This window comes from Xenopus laevis, chromosome 1S (assembly GCF_017654675.1).
Source record: "Xenopus laevis strain J_2021 chromosome 1S, Xenopus_laevis_v10.1, whole genome shotgun sequence".
Classification (NCBI taxonomy): domain Eukaryota; kingdom Metazoa; phylum Chordata; class Amphibia; order Anura; family Pipidae; genus Xenopus; species Xenopus laevis.
In genome coordinates, this window is record NC_054372.1 from 189,215,849 (window position 1) to 189,233,949 (window position 18,101).

The 18,101-nt window shown below is 40.5% G+C and overlaps 1 protein-coding gene across 1 annotated transcript in view; it reads left to right on the forward strand.

Moving 5' to 3' along the window:
- LOC121399539 (collagen and calcium-binding EGF domain-containing protein 1-like) overlaps positions 1–18,101 on the forward strand; it is a 186,493-nt gene that overhangs the window by 146,499 nt on the left and 21,893 nt on the right. The window contains exons 3-4 of the mRNA XM_041580604.1: positions 4,318–4,370; positions 8,730–8,864. Coding sequence (XP_041436538.1) covers positions 4,318–4,370; positions 8,730–8,864 — 188 coding nt within the window. The remainder of the gene's footprint in view (positions 1–4,317; positions 4,371–8,729; positions 8,865–18,101) is intronic.

Sequence of the window (18,101 nt, forward strand, 5' to 3'; positions counted from 1 at the left end):
TGGGAACAGTCTTGGGAACAGATCTTAGCCGGCCTAGTCTGACCCTGAACAGAAACTACAGTTATAGGGGTTACAAGGTGGGGACAAGTGCTGGGTGAGTAAGAGCTACAGGTAGGGTTGCCACCTTTTCTGGAAAAAAAATACCGGAATTTCTATATATTTATATTTTTTCCCTATTAATAACATTGGGATCAGCCATCATTTTTACCGGCCAGGCCGGTAAAATACCGGTGAGGTGGCAACCCTAGCTACAGGACATGATTTACTATGTACAAGTATGAGACCAGTTATCAAGAAAGCTCGGGACCTGGGGTTTTCTGGATAAGCATTAATTAAACTCACCCACCAGTGAAGATTAATGATATCTTAGTTGGGTTCACAGTACAAGGTACTGTTTTATATTACACAGAAAAGGGAAATCATTTTTTTAAATTTGAATTATTTGATTAAAATGGAGTCTATGTGAGTTTCCAGATAATGGATCCCATACCTGTACTGAAAAGCTGTCTGTAGTAAGATGTTAGAACAGGGATACTTAGCTAATGATCCATATCTTCCTTATGTCAACAGAAATCTAGGCATGTTATTGAATTAATTCTCATTAGGGGAGTCATCAGCACAATCATGACATCTCCCAGCCAGCACTGTTTCTTTTCACCCATTAACTGGCGCAAAGATTCGTACGATTTTCGCACCGTATGTGGCGAGTCTCGTCATTTTTCGTCCGGCGGAGATCGGTCGTTTGGTCGATTGGACAGTTTAAAAGATTTTTGTCGGCTGCCGGTAATATCTCTGCGTGTATTGCCGATCGTACGATTTTCAGTGGGAGACTGTCACTAGTTTTGGTCGGACATAACTTTCGTACGATTGCTGTCAGGGGCAGAACATCGGCTGATCTGTTCTTTTACTACTTTATTTGATCGGAATGATTAGTGGCAGGTCGGGGAAGTCGGGGAAGTCTGATTGTACGTTGATTCGTACGATCGGATCTTTGCGTCTGTGGCCAGCTGTACTCATATTCATCCTTAGTTGTGCAATAGAAAACTGTCAATCACAAATGAGGACAAGCCATTAATTGATGCTAGAGTGTATTTACTGGTCAGTAAGACTTCAGATGATTCCTGTTTCTGCATGCAGATTGTTTGGTCTCCCTTTGGAATCCAACCATCCTCAGTATTCCGAACGCACGCCAGTTTTCCGTTCGCTACCCAACCTTTTTGCCAGGAAGGAGGCCACAGCTATTTTAAAGTACTTCTAATCGGCAACAGATCTCTGAGCAGTATTTCATATAACAGGAAGACAAAACATGGAAGGGAAGCTCTAAGCAATCACTCCAATTTATTCCGGCACTTGTAGCTGGCATCGAAACAAAACACTTTATCAGCCCACTGAAAGGCTTCACAAACCATCCCCGGTAATGATGAAAGACGATTTTAACGTGTGATCAGCATTTCTGGGATCATACCTTAGATACTACAATCAAAATAGAAACCAAGAAATAGAAACAGATGGCTCAATGTGGCTGCAGAGTATAAAAAGCAGATGAGGGAGGCATCTCCATTTGGTTCTAATCGAGAGTCAAAAAAATATGGGAAGAAAGAGCAACACTTGCAGAACATTAATGCTTGTTAGATACCGTTCTCATTTAAAGCCATATAAGAACCGTGCTAGTCCTTGGCTGTTTAAGGATAGCGATAGTACATGTAAAGAGAGAAATTGTATCTTTTTCTTTGGAAAGTCTTAGGGAATAATAAAGATGAGCACAATGACTGTGACAGGTGCACTGCTCAAAAAGGCTGTTTTCTTGCTCTAGAGCTTAGGAAAAGGGGTTCACCCTCAGCAAACAATATTCAATAAAGGAATCTTTTATTGGAAGGTAGTGGTTCCAAAACTGTGCATGCGGCATGGGAAATTAAATTTAGGGCAGAGACACATGGTCAGATTCGGGGAGATTAGTCGCCCGGCAACAAATCTCCTATTATTGAAACCCCTTGCAACCCCTTTTGCAAGGGTCAAAGGTTTATTAAAATGTGCTGATGATAAGGGGTCATAAATTGATTGGTCCCTAATTGTTATGATGGAATACAGATCCTTTTTCATGCCAAATGTGCACAGGAAGCCCCCGTTATAAACTTTCCCTTACATTAATTATATTATTTTCACATGGTATAACTAGGGGCAAACTCAGTAGAAACCTGTGAGCCGTGTCCCACCAATAGTCACTGTCCTCAGCTTTGTAGGATATTATTATGGTATTATTATTATTATTATTATTAAACAGCCCACAAACTGATGTCACTGTCTTAAACTGTCTCTCTAGTAAAAAACATTGGACAGCTCTCTAACTGTCTCTCTATGTAAAAAAACATTGGACAGCTCTCTAAGGGTCAGGGCACACAGGCAGATTCAGGGAGATTAGTTGCCCGGATGAAAATTGCTGTTGCAATGGCACTTGGATTTCGAAGTCGTCCGAAGTTTCCTCGTGAGGCAATTTCAGGCGACTTCGGAAAACCAATCGCTCCGATTGGAGGGAAGGCAGGGGAGGCAGTTTGGGGAGATTAGTCGCCCCGAAGAAGAGGTGATTTGTCACCGGGCGACTAATCTCCATAAATCTGCCTGTGTGCCCTGACCCTAAAGCTCCATAGGCTCTTTATTGGAAAGTTTCAGTAAATCTTGCAACCAAACCGTTATCGGATCTCTCAGGATTTCCAATTGCATTGACGGAAAAAATCCCAAGCTTTCACGGCGATGTGCAGTGCTTGTAGTCAGAACTGTACTGTGTTTGTCATAAAACTGTTTGCAGTCCTGTTTCTCTTTGAAACTCAATCTAGTGCATTCTATGTAGGACTTCCCTAGTACTCCCTCAGCATCATTTAATACGTTCCTCAGCAAGTAAATGCGATTTGCACGTGTTCAATTAAATGTTCCGTGCAACTTTATCGTTATCAGCAAATTACATTTGAGAGGTTCCAGGATAAAGAGAGAAAAAATTATTGTTACTGGTGATTTCATGTTACAATAAATATTTCTAATATGAACTGAAGTTGAATTTACTGCGGGGAGCTTGGGTGTAGCTACAAAACGTTCTGTACTGACTGGGGGATCAGTATTTTTATTTGCAAGCTAAATTTATCAGTATAAATTGTTTTGTTCGGTGATGTCCATTCTTTGGTCCTCCAGCTGTTTGAGCTACAGCATCAAGCTTCGTATTGAAACACAGTGTTCTATTTAATAGCAGATAATGGGGTACAAACAGATGTGCCTAAATATTGTAGGACTCGTTTATGTGAAGGGAACAGAATGCAAAGTGCCATGACTTGGACCACAAAGTACCTTATTCTCTTACACTTGCCCTAATCACTTGCACACTAGTGAGCATCCTGGAACCTGTTTCTCATAGGATTTTATTGCTGGATTTAAAGGAACAAATGGCCCCTAAGAATTGCTATTAAAGTATTTATGTGCAGTGATGAACCAGTTACTCATATCCAGTTTGGATCAAATATTTTTAAAATAAATTATTAAAATGTGGGGGAGGGGCATTTTCTAAACAATATCCACCCAAACATATTGTGGCACAGCCAGTGTCCTTCCTGTAATTCCTCAGTGACATCAATAGAGCCATTTTGGCACACATACACCACATCTGTCTCCAGATGCTTCAACCCTTTGCCTTCTCTTATTATTTAGATTTTTACCTTTATATGATGATGATCAGTGTAGCTGCCATAGAACTAAAACTAATGGCAGTAATTCTTGGACTTTTACCAAATACACTATATGGCCAGGTATTTTGAGACACACCCTTCACTGCTCTTTCACTGTTTCAGTACAATAATGCCCCCCCCATGCACCAAGAAAGGCCATACAGAGTGGGTTTGTTCTGATGCAGTGGAAGACCGATACAAAGCCTTGAACTCTACCCAACATCACTGCCCAACCTTTTATGTATAAATGGATGTATTTCCAACCAACAGTGTTCCAACATCTAGTGGAAAGTCTTCCCTGAAAAGTAGAGGAGCAAGCAAAGGATGGACCAACTTCATATTAATCTTCTTAGTTTCAGAATGAGACGTTGGACAAGCAGGTGTCTGGATACTTTCATGTATATAGTTTGTATTTTCTGGAAAAGAGGTCCTTTTTGAGGCTGGTTGGCCATTTCTGTCCAACCTACCAGCTGCCCCTGCACAGTGACATAGTTTCATTGTTTAATGCCAAGCAGGGTATCAAGACTCCTGCTATGTGTAGCTTTTGCTATTAAACGCAGTGTTATTTTATTATGCATCTCTCTGACATTTATTTGTTTATGTCTTTCAGGAAAAAATGCTGCAAAGGATATAAATTTGTTCTAGGGCAGTGCATTCCAGAAGGTAAGTGCCTCTCTGCTTAATGTAGGATCATGGGAACGGTTCCAGGCCACCACCCAACTGTCCCTCTTGCTTGACCTCTATGTGTGTGTTTAATTTGTTTATAACTGGAACCAGTCTAGTATTTGTTTTGCTAATAGACTGTAAGCTCTTTGAGACAGGGACGTCTTTCAGGTTGTTCAATGGATTCTCAGTCCCTGTCTGGGCAGTTATATTTAGTTGTGTTGATTGAACCCTATGTGGGACATTCTCCAAGAATCGTTGTTGCGCCAGTGTCCGTTTTGCCGCACTTCGCCAGGCGTATTTTTGCCAGCGCTACGCAAATTCACTGAAATCCGAAGTTGCGCTCAGGGGAAGAGTAAGGTTGCGAAGTTGCTCTAGCGTTAATTCGCCAGGCTAAGCGAAGTTACACTAGCGATGGTTAATTTGCATATGGCGCCAAATTCAAATTACAATGGAGGTATATGTAGAAGAACTACACAAGCCTGGGAAACTTTCAAAGCAGCAAATAAAATTTTTATTTTGCCCTACACATGTGCCCACTGTATAGTTAAGGTGCCATGAGTTAGGAAATGTAGGGGGGAAGGAGGAGAGCCCCAAAAAAAATTTCGATCTTTTTCAGCCTATCACCCATAAAAAATGAAAAAAACGCGAGCGTTTTTTGGGACTTAGAACATTTTTTTTTTTTTGTAACTTCTCTTTATTAGAGGTTATCAATGGAAAACAGAATAGTACATTATACATGCAGTAGACCTTACACACATTTTGAAAATTAAGGTCATCATAGAAAACAGGTACAATATTCCGTAAAGCAATTTGCTGAAAGGAGCAAAAAGAAGAGACCTCTAATGGCAGTGAAAACAGACAGGAAAATAATAATACAAAGAAATAAAAATAAAGTATATCCCAAAGAGCATCCTGATAAACAGTATATAAGATAATAACAATAATATTAAAGCCTAACCCAGACTGCATGCATTCACAATGTGATAGTGAAAAGACTAACTCAGAAAAGTTATCAAGGATCATAGCAAGGCAAAAAATGTCACAGGGTTGAAGTTTGCCCATTTCTGTAGGTCAGCCATGGCGACCAGATTTCCTCATATTTCGACAGCCTGCACTCATTGCGAGCTGCCATATGTTCCATAGCCGCTCTAATGTCAACAGCTGCAATAATGTGTTCCAAGTGGATGGGGCCACCTGGTTTCCAATACTTAGCTATCAAAGTCGTGGTAGAGTTAAACAAGTGAAAGAGCAATTTTTTAGTGGGCCTGGGGATTCGATCTGGAAACAGCAGAAGAAGCGCTACTTGTGGCTCAAAAGGAATAACTATATGAAGGTCATTGGATATGAGATGAAATACCGACTTCCATATTTGCTGAGAGAGTGTGCAGCCCCACCATAAATGCAGCAAAGTTCCAGCGTCCCCACAGTTTCTCCAACATAATTGCGAATGGGTGTGCGAAATCTTATGTAGTCTCATTGGAGTCAGATGCCATCTGTACAACAACTTCTTATAGGATTCAATATGATTCGTACATCTGGTAGTCCCAGATAATATCTGTGCCGTTTCGCGCCATTGGTCCACAGTAAAGGATAGGTGTAGGTCGCTTTCCCATTTTAACATGTAGGGGTGTTTATAGTCAGGAGGGTCCATGACCAAGAGCTTGTAGGTGCTGGAAAGAGTCCCCCTGGACGACCACCCCGTGGCCGTAAGCCGCTCAAAGCCGGTTTGTAGTGGGCAGCTTTTATAATTAGGTATGTGGGACTGCAATAGATGCGTTATCCTCGTATAGGCATATCTGTCAGTATCTGCGAGTAGGTATTTAGCTTGTAGGTCCTGGAATGATAAATATCTGTTTAAGCTATATAAATCTTTGACTAGGAGCAGACCTTTAGCCAACCAAGATTGTATAGGCAAGTCCTGTAAAAAAAATTGGAGACTTAATAACGGAGTCCTGGGAGAAATGATTTTTCCAGGGTCTAGCTTAGATCTTTCCTTGTCCCAAGTTCTCATGATCAGCTCAGTCGTGGGTAATGCCGAAGTTTGTTTAGGTCTGAGATTTGGTGGAGTCCATAGTAGAAGGGGAATAGTGGAAGTAGGCGATTCTGCTGTCTCCAGATCCAACCATTGTCTACAACAGAGTGGGCTGTGCATTTTCATGGCCGTGACTTAGAACATTTTTTAACTTTTTTTGAAGCAATCCCTATCTACTCTATTGCACTTCGCCTGGTCTGAGGAATAATTTCAGAATAATTTGCGCGTCAGTGAATTTGCGTAGTTACGTCCGCGAATTAACGAAAATGCGCTACGCTAGCGCATTCATGCTAGCGTTTTAGGCGCTTCGGCGTTTATTGAATTTGCCCCTATGTCTTTGTCAATTGGTTGGTATAACAATTGAAAAATATATTTATACTATACCTCCATAAAACAGATTACAGAGAAAATAAAACCTGAGGTTTAATTGCCCTTGAAAGCTTGCAGATAAGAAGAGACAGTTGTCATTGTAGAGTCGTTCTATGCTTGACAATAGGCAATTTGATCAATCTTGTTCTCATTAGATCCAATTTACTTCACTCCCTGGTCCTAATCCAAAGGATTTACACCATAAACTCGAACCTTTCCATTCCCCAAGGGCAAGCAAAGCTCTGCAGGCGTTAAAGTTTATCCGTACATTTCATGGGGATTAGCAGGTCTTTGGCAAACCAACCCGTCATGAGTCATAACTAACGGCAGTTGATGGCCAGCTTCCATTAAAGCCCCCTGAAGTGGAAAGGGGTAGATTTCAGAGAACAATCATATAAAGGTGGTTGTTTTGGCATTAAAGTGACTTGTGGAGATGCAGAATATCTTTCTTCCATTCACTCCATGTGATGACAGCTCTGATTCCCTGCCCCGCCATTGGGGCTCTCTCAGCTGGGAAAAGAGCACTGAAATAGTACGGTTTAGGTTTTTCACATTCCTTTTATTAATAATGAAAATATTTTATCAGTGAATGAATCTGCCCTCTAAATTATTTTTAGCCAAAACACAGCCTGATCCACAAGAACAATTGTACCGGCATTTACTTTCCCAGAAGGGAGCTATAAGGATAACAAAACTGTCCTTGGTAGAGGTCCACCAGTTAAAGGCCAAGTGTATATTAATACAAGGGGATACTTATTCTGGCACATATTTATGGTATCTCTCTGCACCTCTTGGGTTGTTCCTGCTGAACTGTATTTAGTACAGGTATCTACCCATGCTAGCATAGTTTTATAGTATCCCTCTCTACATGCTATAAGTAGATTTAGTAGGTTTATGCTGAACCGTGCTTAGTACATGGGAATATCTATGAGGGTATGTCCCAGCTAATTCTGTGCCTGGAGTTATCTATTGCTGGTGATCATTAGCTGGTCACAGCCCCAGTGATGGCAGTGAGTGCCCCCATAGCATCTAAAATATGCCCCATGTTAGCTTCTTCTAAGGGTATAAGTTGCTCATTAAGTAACAAAAGCACTATATTATACAAGTACAGTTGCCCTTCACAACCAATTGGTTTGGGTCAGTCTATTACCAGTTACAAAATAAAAGCAAAGATCTGATTGGTAGCTATGGGTGACTGCACAGGTGCCCTAGCACCTAACTTAAAGTCAAGTGTTATGGACAGGGCAGATGGGGACAATATATGGGCTCCATGGTTACTGCCTGCTTGCACAGATTGAATGGATTAAACCCATTATGACTGCACCACTTAAAGGAGAACTAAACCCCCCTTAAGAGAAAGACCCAATCCCTTATCCCTCCCTGCTGCTCCCACATAGTTCATTAACGTTGACCTATCCATGCGGAATAGCACAGCGGAGCTCTTGGGCTCCATCTTCGGTATCTTCAGATTTCTCCTGCAAGGGACTGCCAACACTCAATGCAAAGTTGGGGCCAGACTGGTGTTTGCACTTACTGTGCATGTGCCAGAAAGCTCCGTAGATTGCCAAACCAAAAAAAGAGGATCCAAAGATACCTGAAGATGGTGCCCATAAGTTCTGCTTTCAACACTTTTTTAAGTAGTGGACTATGCAGGGAGGAAGGACTAATTGAGGGAAGGGGATGGGGGCTCATCATGGGGGGGGGTTTAGTTCTCCTTTAATATATAGATGGAGCTACCATAATGCATGTGACACACACAACACTGGAGAAACTGGAGAGTGTGTGAAGGACACAGTCCTTCATGGTGCCAAGATGTGTCTTTCCTCTAATAAAGGAATTTACCCGCATGCCCAAGAACGTATTATCTGTATAGTTTTTTGTCTTCTGATATCTAACATTTATTATACAACACATGGGTATTTGTAGTCATGTTTTGCTGTTATCTGTTTTGGCAGATTATGATGTTTGTTCAGAGGCTCCATGTGAACAGCAGTGCACAGACAACTTTGGGAGAGTCCTGTGTACTTGTTATCCTGGGTACCTGTATGACAGAGAGAGGCACAGGAGCAGAGAGAAGCCATATTGCTTAGGTAATTATGTTACAATTATTTTTTCTGTTATCTGTCCAACCCATCCCTTCTCTTTCTCTTTTCTGTGCTTCATTCTTCTTTTCATGCTGAATCCTTTGCAAGTGCTTTTTATTAGAGGACCTTTTGCTGGACGTAGTCCTTCTGGAAGGAAATCGGAGCATAAGAACATTCATTGGGTTTGACCAACCTGTAGCCAGTAAAGGGCATTGCAGTATTAATAGGGCTTGGGCAACCCAGCCAACATTAAAGGGGTTTGTTCACCTTTTAGTATGACGTAAAGCAGGAGTCCCCAACCATTTGTACCCATGAGGAACATTCAAATGTAAAAAGAGTTGGGGAGCAACGTAAGCATGAACAAAGTTTGGTTCCAAATGAATGACTTTATTGGCGAAATAGTAGCCCCTAGGTGGACTGACAGCATACAGGAGGCTCTGTTTGGTAATATCCCTGTAACGTATTAGTTAGTTGGAACCTTTAAAAGCCGTGGGTACACTCGGTTGCACAGGGCACCCCTGTGGATTCCAGTGTTCACCGATGCCCTTTTGGGGCCCCAGGCTTTCTGCTGCAGAATCTCCAAGGAGTAGTGTTTAATTAGTAAGAAGTCCAAAAACAAGGAACCGGCAAGGGTTTAGGCAAGATGTAGTCGAAGATCAGGCAATGGGGTCAAGGCAGGCGGTAAAAATCGAAGTAAAAAATCAGGCAGGAGTCAAAAACCAGGAATTCGAACACAGAATAAACACTTTGACAGGATCTGAAAACAGAAGCCAGCTTGGGCACTTTCAAAATGGAGAATTGGCTTTTTAAAGGAAACTTGGCGCCAACTGATGACGTCAAGACGCGAGTATCATGACGCACATCGTCAAACGGCAGTGAGGTGACCATGGCGTCAGTTCAAAGTGTGTGACGTCAGCGCCAGGCGCCTGCACCCCCTCAGCCGAGCAGAGATGCGCTGGGAGGCAAGAATACCGGAGGATCTCCCGGCGCCTGTGTTTTATACAACCATAAGTTGCCTCCAAACCTGGGATTCAAAAATAAGCACCTGCTTTGAGGCCACTGGGAGCAACATAAAAGGAGCTAGTGAGCAGCATTAAAAAAAAAACTTTTAAAAAAGAATGATGACCAATTGGACAGTTGATTAGAATTGGCCATTCTGTAACATACTTAAAGTTGAACCACCCCTTTAACAGTAGAATGCTCAGAGGTGTAGACCACCCTCTACTTTTAGCCAGTCAGAGGATTAAAACATTCATAGTGCTATTGCTTGGCAATAAGAACATTGAAATGTCGATGGGCCTAGAGTAACCTGTAGCCAATAAGAGCATTGGATTACAATATCCCTTACTTTTTGTCCTTAATAGGGAGGTTAATTCCTAAATACTCCACAGACATGTTCATGGAACAGTCCTTCAGCTCTTCCTACCTCCTAATATAAATAATAGTGGTCACCTTATCATTATATGTCCTCAGTAAAGACAGTCAGCCTTCGGCCTCCTTCCTCTGTATCACGGCTGTCCAACAGAAAGCTCACACACCAGTAGTGATGGGCGAATTTATTCGCCAGACGAATTCCCGCAATTCGCCGCCGGCGAATAAATGTGCGAAATCGCCGGTGCAATTTCGCCAAAAACGGACGCTGGCGTCAAAAACTAGATGTCGCCGTTTTGCAAATTTTTCTCAGTTTCACAAATTTTGCGGGAAATTCACAAAATTTTCCGGCAAAGCGCAATGCCCCAAATTCGCTCATCACTACAGACCAGGTGTGATTCTTCTATGGCCCCATCATATCCAAAATCCCACTGTTTTATAATAATCTGGCACCTTTTATGAAATAGCAGATTAAATTTGGATGACACGGCTCTTTATCGTCACTATGGAGTCTGTTTGTATATTGGCTTTCCCTTCAGATAAGGCAATTTGTCATGAACAGTGATCTGCAAACACTTAAGAACATGAAGCTGATATTTGGACATATTAGACCCCAATAAATAATCTCAATACAACATAAGTGATTCATGATTTGCCTACTATAATGAAAGCCAAGTTCACGGCACTGTTCTACCACAGGCTGACAAAGCAAATGGAGTAGGAGAAAATTTATTGGAGAAATTGACAAACACTTGTGGCCATTATGTACGAAGGCCAAAACATAAATAACATGGAGTTCTGTCCCCTCCCACTATACTGTTGCTGCTTTCATAGAGAAAACAAAGTCCTGGCACTACCAGACTCATTCCTTAACACGCGTTTAGTAAATCATCCCTTGTTCTTCTCTTAAATTCTTTTACTCAATTATGGTATTATAAATATGCATTTTTCTGCTATTGCTAATTGTTTGAAAGACAGAGGAATTCATAAACTTAATCTCCTGTAATATTCCAGTTTTTTTAAAAAAAAAAAAAAACGTTTCTTCTCAATAGTCAAAAATTGAAGCTGGAAATAGAATTTATAAGCAGGGTCTGGCTGTCTTAGAGGGGAATTTTTTTTTTTTAAGGGCCACTATACAGTACATTAATATTAAGCTGTTGATGTGTGCTTAGTACAGAGGATACCTCTGATGGCAGTTGTACAGTATTTCAGTGTACAGGCGAGGAGCAAACATACAATTTCTTTCTGCTGGCCCTATCCCTATAAAAAGCCATTATACTTACCCTTGGCTAGCCACACCCCATGAGATCAAACCACACCCTCTAGGACAAGCCCTTTGTGAGAGCAGTCCAACCTTTTTTCTCCTTAATAACTAAGGAAACAACCGTCCTTAAAGGGGTTGTTCAATATTGAATTAACTTTCAGTGTGATGTATTGTAGTGAGTTGATAGTCTGAGACAATTCGCAGTTGGTTTTCATTTTCTATTATTTGTGGTTTTTGAGTTATTTGGCATTTTATTCAGCAGCTCTTCAGTTTGCAATTTCAGTAGTCTGGTTGCTAGGGTAATTTGAACAAGAGACTGGAATATTTGTTTTTAGATGGGGTCAGTGACCCCCGTTTGAAACTTATTGTTTAGTCTAGGAACAAATGTAGGGTTTCTTGCTGCTAGCTTTATGCCCATGAACGGCATAACAACTGCCTTGGCCACACCCCCAATTAAAGGGCCACACTATTATACATTAAAATTGTGCTGTCGATTTAGTACAGGGGAATAGTTGACAATTGTATGGCATGTTCACTTAACAGGCTAGGAGCAATCATAAGATTTCTTACTACTAGCCCCGTTTCCGTAAAAAATTCTTTACAACCTCCTTTAGCTGGCCACGCCCCATGACATTAGACCACACCCTTTTGGGCCACCTCCTGGCGAGAGCATTCCAGCATTGGTCTTCAAATGGAAAGCAAAGCAAGAGAGTAATAATTCTACATTCATCTATTTGTATAATACAAATGTGAAGGGGAAAATGAAATTATTGAGGGTCTGTAAAGAACCTTTGCTGTGTTCATATTGTATCTATTGTAGATAATTACCTTTAATATTCACTGTACCCTCAGTCTGGAGCTCCCCCGGAGGGGCTTTAGTGGAATTCACATTTGCCTTTGATGGAGCTTTAGAGTCTGTTATATTGTCATCTAAGATATGAGTTTAATTAATAACACAGCACAAAGTGTTTCTCTTGTAACTGATATATATGGATGTTCTAATGAATCACTGTCACGGTAAGAGGCAGGTATCCCAACAAATGCCTGTAATCTCTATTACTGTCATTAGAAGGCAGCGGCGGACAGACATGGGATTTCCCGGGCCGACCTTTAGGAATTTTATCATGGAGCTGATGATAGAAACCCTCATTACCTGTACAGAGTCATTTATACAGTGATTTCTAAGCGGAATATTGCTAATATATATTCCTGGGAGTTTATACAGAATGCACGTGGCATCGGCTTCATCCATTATATGCAACACACCCATAGGAAAAACCACAGTCGATGAAATATATATGATGAGAGGATTTTAGAAAGTAAGATTAAAAACCATGGAAACCAAAATATACTTGAGCTGAAAGTTAAAGGGCAACTATCACAGCCAAAATCAAACACATATTAACAATCTGACCAGTACAAGCTAAACACGTTTAATCAAACTACATATATAGTTTTTTGAAAAAACTGCAGGTTTTAAAAAAATCCCTTACTTTGTCAAATGGGTTCTTTCACTGAGGGAGGCCATATTGAGACTATAACAGAGACTCTAATATGCAAATTTCAGGAGCATGCTCAGATTGTAACACTGCTTTGAGTATTCTACCCAGAATGCCTTGTTTTAGTAAACTCCTCCACTAGAAGTATCAGATTTCCCTCTCTTGTCCCCTGCTGGTGATGTTATTATGCAAATGAAGGGCACACACTAACTTCCAGCAGGTGGCAGCACTACTGAACAGCAGCTAACACACAGGTTAGGCTGATTTACATAGCTTAGAAGGGTTGATAAGGAAAGAAGGAATTTCAACTGAGCATGTGCAAGATTTCAGAGCTGCAGTTGGCTGGGAAGATATAGGTAGGAGGAGCCAGTGAAATCCAAGATGGCTGCCTCAGCTAGAACTGCAGTGGAGATAGAGGAGATCTTGCAGAAGGAATAGTGAGCTGATCATTTACATTATACAAACAATTCTAAATCGGATTTCTTGAACTTTCACATAGTGTATTTACTTAGGAAATTATTTTGGTCATGATTGGTGCCCTTTAAGATATCTAGCTGAGAGACGAGGCATTTGTTAGTACAGGTATGAGATCTATTATCCAGAATGTCGGGACCTGGGGTTTTCCTGGATAAGGAATATTTCCGTAATTTTGATCTTCATATCTTTAGTCTACTAGAAAATCATATAAACATTAAATAAACCCAATAGGCTGGTTCTGCCTCCAATAAGGATTAATTATATCTTATTTGGGATCAAGTACAAGGTAATGTTTTATTATTACAGAGAAAAAGGAAATACTTTTTAAATATTTGGATTATTTGTATAAAATGGAGTCTATGGGAGACAGCCATTGTGTAATTTGGAACTTTCTGGATAACGGGGTTTCCAGGTTTGGGAAAAGGCACCGCTCGCACACCCTGGCCTTCTGAATCGACGCCTGGTGCGCAGTGAGGAAGGGGTCGGCACCCTCCAAATTGAACAGTACAAAAAGGATTCATTGGAACTCCGAGGCTGGTGCAAGCAGGGATGAACCCTTCCCTTGCGTGTTTATTTGCAGGAAAATGCAACGTTCGGGGTAGCCCTGCTTGCACCAGCCTCCGAGTGCCAGTGAATCCTTTTTGTATTTTCTGTTATCCAGAATGCTCGGGACCTGGGGTTTTCCCGGGTAAGTGATCTTTCCGTAATTTGGATCTTCATATTTGGATTTGGACCTTCATATCTTCAGTCCACTAGAAAATCATATAAACGTTATATAAACCCAATAGGCTGGTTTTGCTTCCAATAAGGATTAATTATATCTTAGTTGGGATCAAGTACAACATATGGTTTTATTATTACAGAGAAAAAGGAAATCATTTTAAAACATTTGTATTATTTGGATAAAATGGAGTCTATGGGAGACAGCCTTTCTGTAATCTAGAGCTTTCTGATTAAAGGGTTCCAGATAACAGATCCTATACCTTTAAATGGTATCGTATGGCTATTGGAACAAGGATGTGCCTATTGCACTTTACCCAATGTCATGCTTATCTCTTTTGCTTTGTGTGTTCAACTAAGACATGGACAGGATTTATGGGCATTTTTATTTGTAGTAGGGTTCAATTATATTTCAGCAGGACAATAATCCCAGATTGCAAGAAGTACCCTGAATGAATGCACATGTGGTTGTACAGGACCCCTATTGAAACATTACACACAGTAAATAATGTTTTGCTGCCAACATGAATTTATGCAGCTTTATCACATTTGAGTACAGGATCCGTTATCTGGAAACCTGTACAGGATCTGTTATCAATAACTAATTATTAATAATTCAAATTTTTAAAAATGATTTCCTTTTTCTCCGTAATAATACAACAGCAGCTTGTACTTGATCCCAACTCAGATATAAGTAACAGCCTATTGGGTTTATTTAATGGTTATATGATTTTCTAGTAGACTTGAGGTATGAAGATCCAAATTATGGAAAGAGCTCTTATTTGGAAAACCCCAGGAACCAAGCATTCTGGATAACAGATCCCATACCTGCACAGGTTACTGTTTTATTATTACAGAGGGGAAAAAAAGGAAATTGTTAAAAAAAAGTGAAACGGAGTTTAGTAAAATACAACATTATGGACAGACTCAGACTTCCGCTGAGGGGCCTTAAAATAACAGTTGTAGATCAGCTTCATGGTCATAGTTTATTTAAAATGTAAAAGTATATAGAGAATGGAATTCTCAGTATTCTGGTAGGAGTCGGTGATTTTTATTGCTTGGAAACATAAACTTCTCCTGCATTTCCTGCATTTTATTGATATGATGGATGAATGTTCTGTGCATTATATTTTCCCTGTCTCACCCCAGAATGAGGGAGGATATTACAGACATGTATCTTTATATACAGCCCAGTATTATAGCCCTCTGTTATTTATCCCCTCTCTGTCCTCAGACCAAAGGAGGAAATTATAGACATATAAACTGTATTAGCAGCCTCCTATTACTCTACCCCTGTACTACCATCTATACTAGCAGCCCCCTATCACACTTCTGTCCCACCCCAACCAAGGGAGATATTATTCACCTATATTAGCACTTAACTCATGGGTCACTGATGCACCAGTTCTAAATATATTTGCAGAAAAAAAATTGCCTAGTAACAGCAAACACCAATATTAACATTAAAAAGTCAGACTGTATAGTCTTCATATTTCCAGAAATATCATACAAGAAGCCAATATGAGTGATCTTATTATAGGAAAACTGTATCACATGTGCCAACTGCTTCCCAGCACTGACACCTAGAGGCGGTGGGACAGAATTGCATCCTGCTCACATGGATAATACATGGGGTGTCTGTGCTGCAACCAAATACATATGGAAGGTATTGGTATGATATAATCCTATGTCCTTGGAATGTCATACAAAGGGAAAGTATACCCTGTTATAAGTACAGGTATGGGACCTGTTATCCAGAATGCTCTGAACTTGAGGTTTTTTTGGATAAGGGGTCTTTCTGTAAATTGTATTTCAGCTTTAAGTAAAAGCAGCAGGGTTTTGTGAAGGGCTCGGCTGTGGCAGACTAAGGAAAGGAGATTTAACCATCAGCACAGGAAGGGTTCCTTTATCAAAAGATTCTGTCAACATGGATGTTCTTTATGAGTCAGAGCCGGGTGGAATTCCACTTTCACTTTCTACTACTCTCTACTGCTTTTAACAAGTTTGGTTTAATTAACTTAACATACTAAATTAACTTTTAGTATGTTATAGAATGGCCAGTTCTACATTGCTTTTCAGTTGGTCCTCATTATTTATTGTACAATTATTTGCCTTTTTCCAGTGGTGGGGTCACTGACCCGATCTAAAAAACAAAGTAAGTAAGGTTCCAAATGTATTGTTATTGCTACTTTTTATTAGTCATCTTTCTATTCAGGCCTCTCCTATTCATATTCCAGTCTCTTGCTCAAATCAATGCATGGTTGCTAGGGCAATTGTGACCCTAGCAACCAGAGTGTGGACGCTGCAAACCAGAGAGCTGCTGAATTAAAAGCTAAATAACTCAAATAATTAAAAAAAAATGAAAGCCAATTGCACATTGTCTCAGAATATCACTCTCTAGTCTCTACATTATACTAAAAGTTGACTCAAACAACCCCTTTTAAAGGAGAAGGAAGGGCTAAAACTAAGTAAGCTTTATGAGAAAGGTCTATATAAATACACCAGTAAATTCTCAAAGTAATGCTGCTCTGAGTCCTCTGTCAAAAGAAACACGGCATTTCTTTCCTTCTATTGTGTACTCATGGGCTTCTGTATCAGACTTCCTGTTTTCGGCTTAAACCTCCAGGGCTAGGGCTTGAGCATGCTCAGTTTGTTCCTCTCCCCCTCCCTCCTCCCCTCCCTGCTGTAATCTGAGCTCAGAGCTATAAGTGAGCAGGGAGAGACTCAGGCAGGAAGTGATGTCACACCAAGCCAATATGGCAGCGTCTATCCTAAACAAACAGAGAGATTCTAGAGCTGTTTACTCAGGTATGGTACAGCATTCTGCAAAATAAATATAGTGTTATAGCATGCACTATTATGTTTTATCTATTGGCAATAAACTGCTTCAGTAGCTTTCCTTCTCCTTTAAACAAATAAGTGCAGGGTGCTCACCTACTGGTAGAAACCCCCCAATGAAAGGGGACAAATACCTTTATGAGGTCAGGGAGCTTGTTTTCACTCTGTTTTAACTGATATTCAGCCCTCATGGTTGGATCAATGTAGGGCAAGATTGTGGGAGATACATTCTCCCCCAAATTAATATCTGGACTAGGATTCTCTGCTAACACTGCATTGCATTCTTGGACTCTGTAAATTCCACAAATGCAGAAAGACTATAGAAAAGAAACATATTTATTTCAAGAAGATGAACAGTCCAACAGGCACTATTATTATTCACAGCTTGCTGAGCACTTTCCTTATACCAATACACTAAGGGGCCAATTCACAAAGGGTCGAATATCGAGGGTTAATTAACCCTCGATATTCGACTGGGAATTAAAATCCTTCGACTTCGAATATCGAATTAGAAGGATTTTAGCGCAAATAGTGCGATTGAACGATCGAAGGATTATTCCTTCGATCGAACGATTAAATCCTTCGAATCGAATGATTCGAAGGATTTAAATCCAACGATCGAAGGAATATCCTTCGATCAAAAAAACTTAGGAAAGCCTATGGGGACCTTCCCCATAGGCTAACATTGAGTTCGGTAGGTTTTAGGTGGCGAACTAGAGGGTCGAAGTTTTTTCTTAAAGAGACAGTACTTCAACTATCGAATGGTCGAATAGTCGAACGATTTCTAGTTCGAATCCTTCGATTCGAAGTCGTAGTCATAGTCGAAGGTCGTAGTAGCCCAAAAAACACTTCGAAATTCGAAGTTTTTTTTACTTCGAATCCTTCACTCAAAGTTAGTGAATCGGCCCCTGATAGTTGTGTTATTTAGATAATTGTATTGGTTTCTATGGATCACGCTGAGGGTTCATACGTTCCCAGCAGAGATTTATCTGTTTGGCTGCAGCGCTGCATCATCTCGGTTCCCTTTCTCTTGGATTCAGTGACATATGTTATTGTACAATTTCATTCAATGTC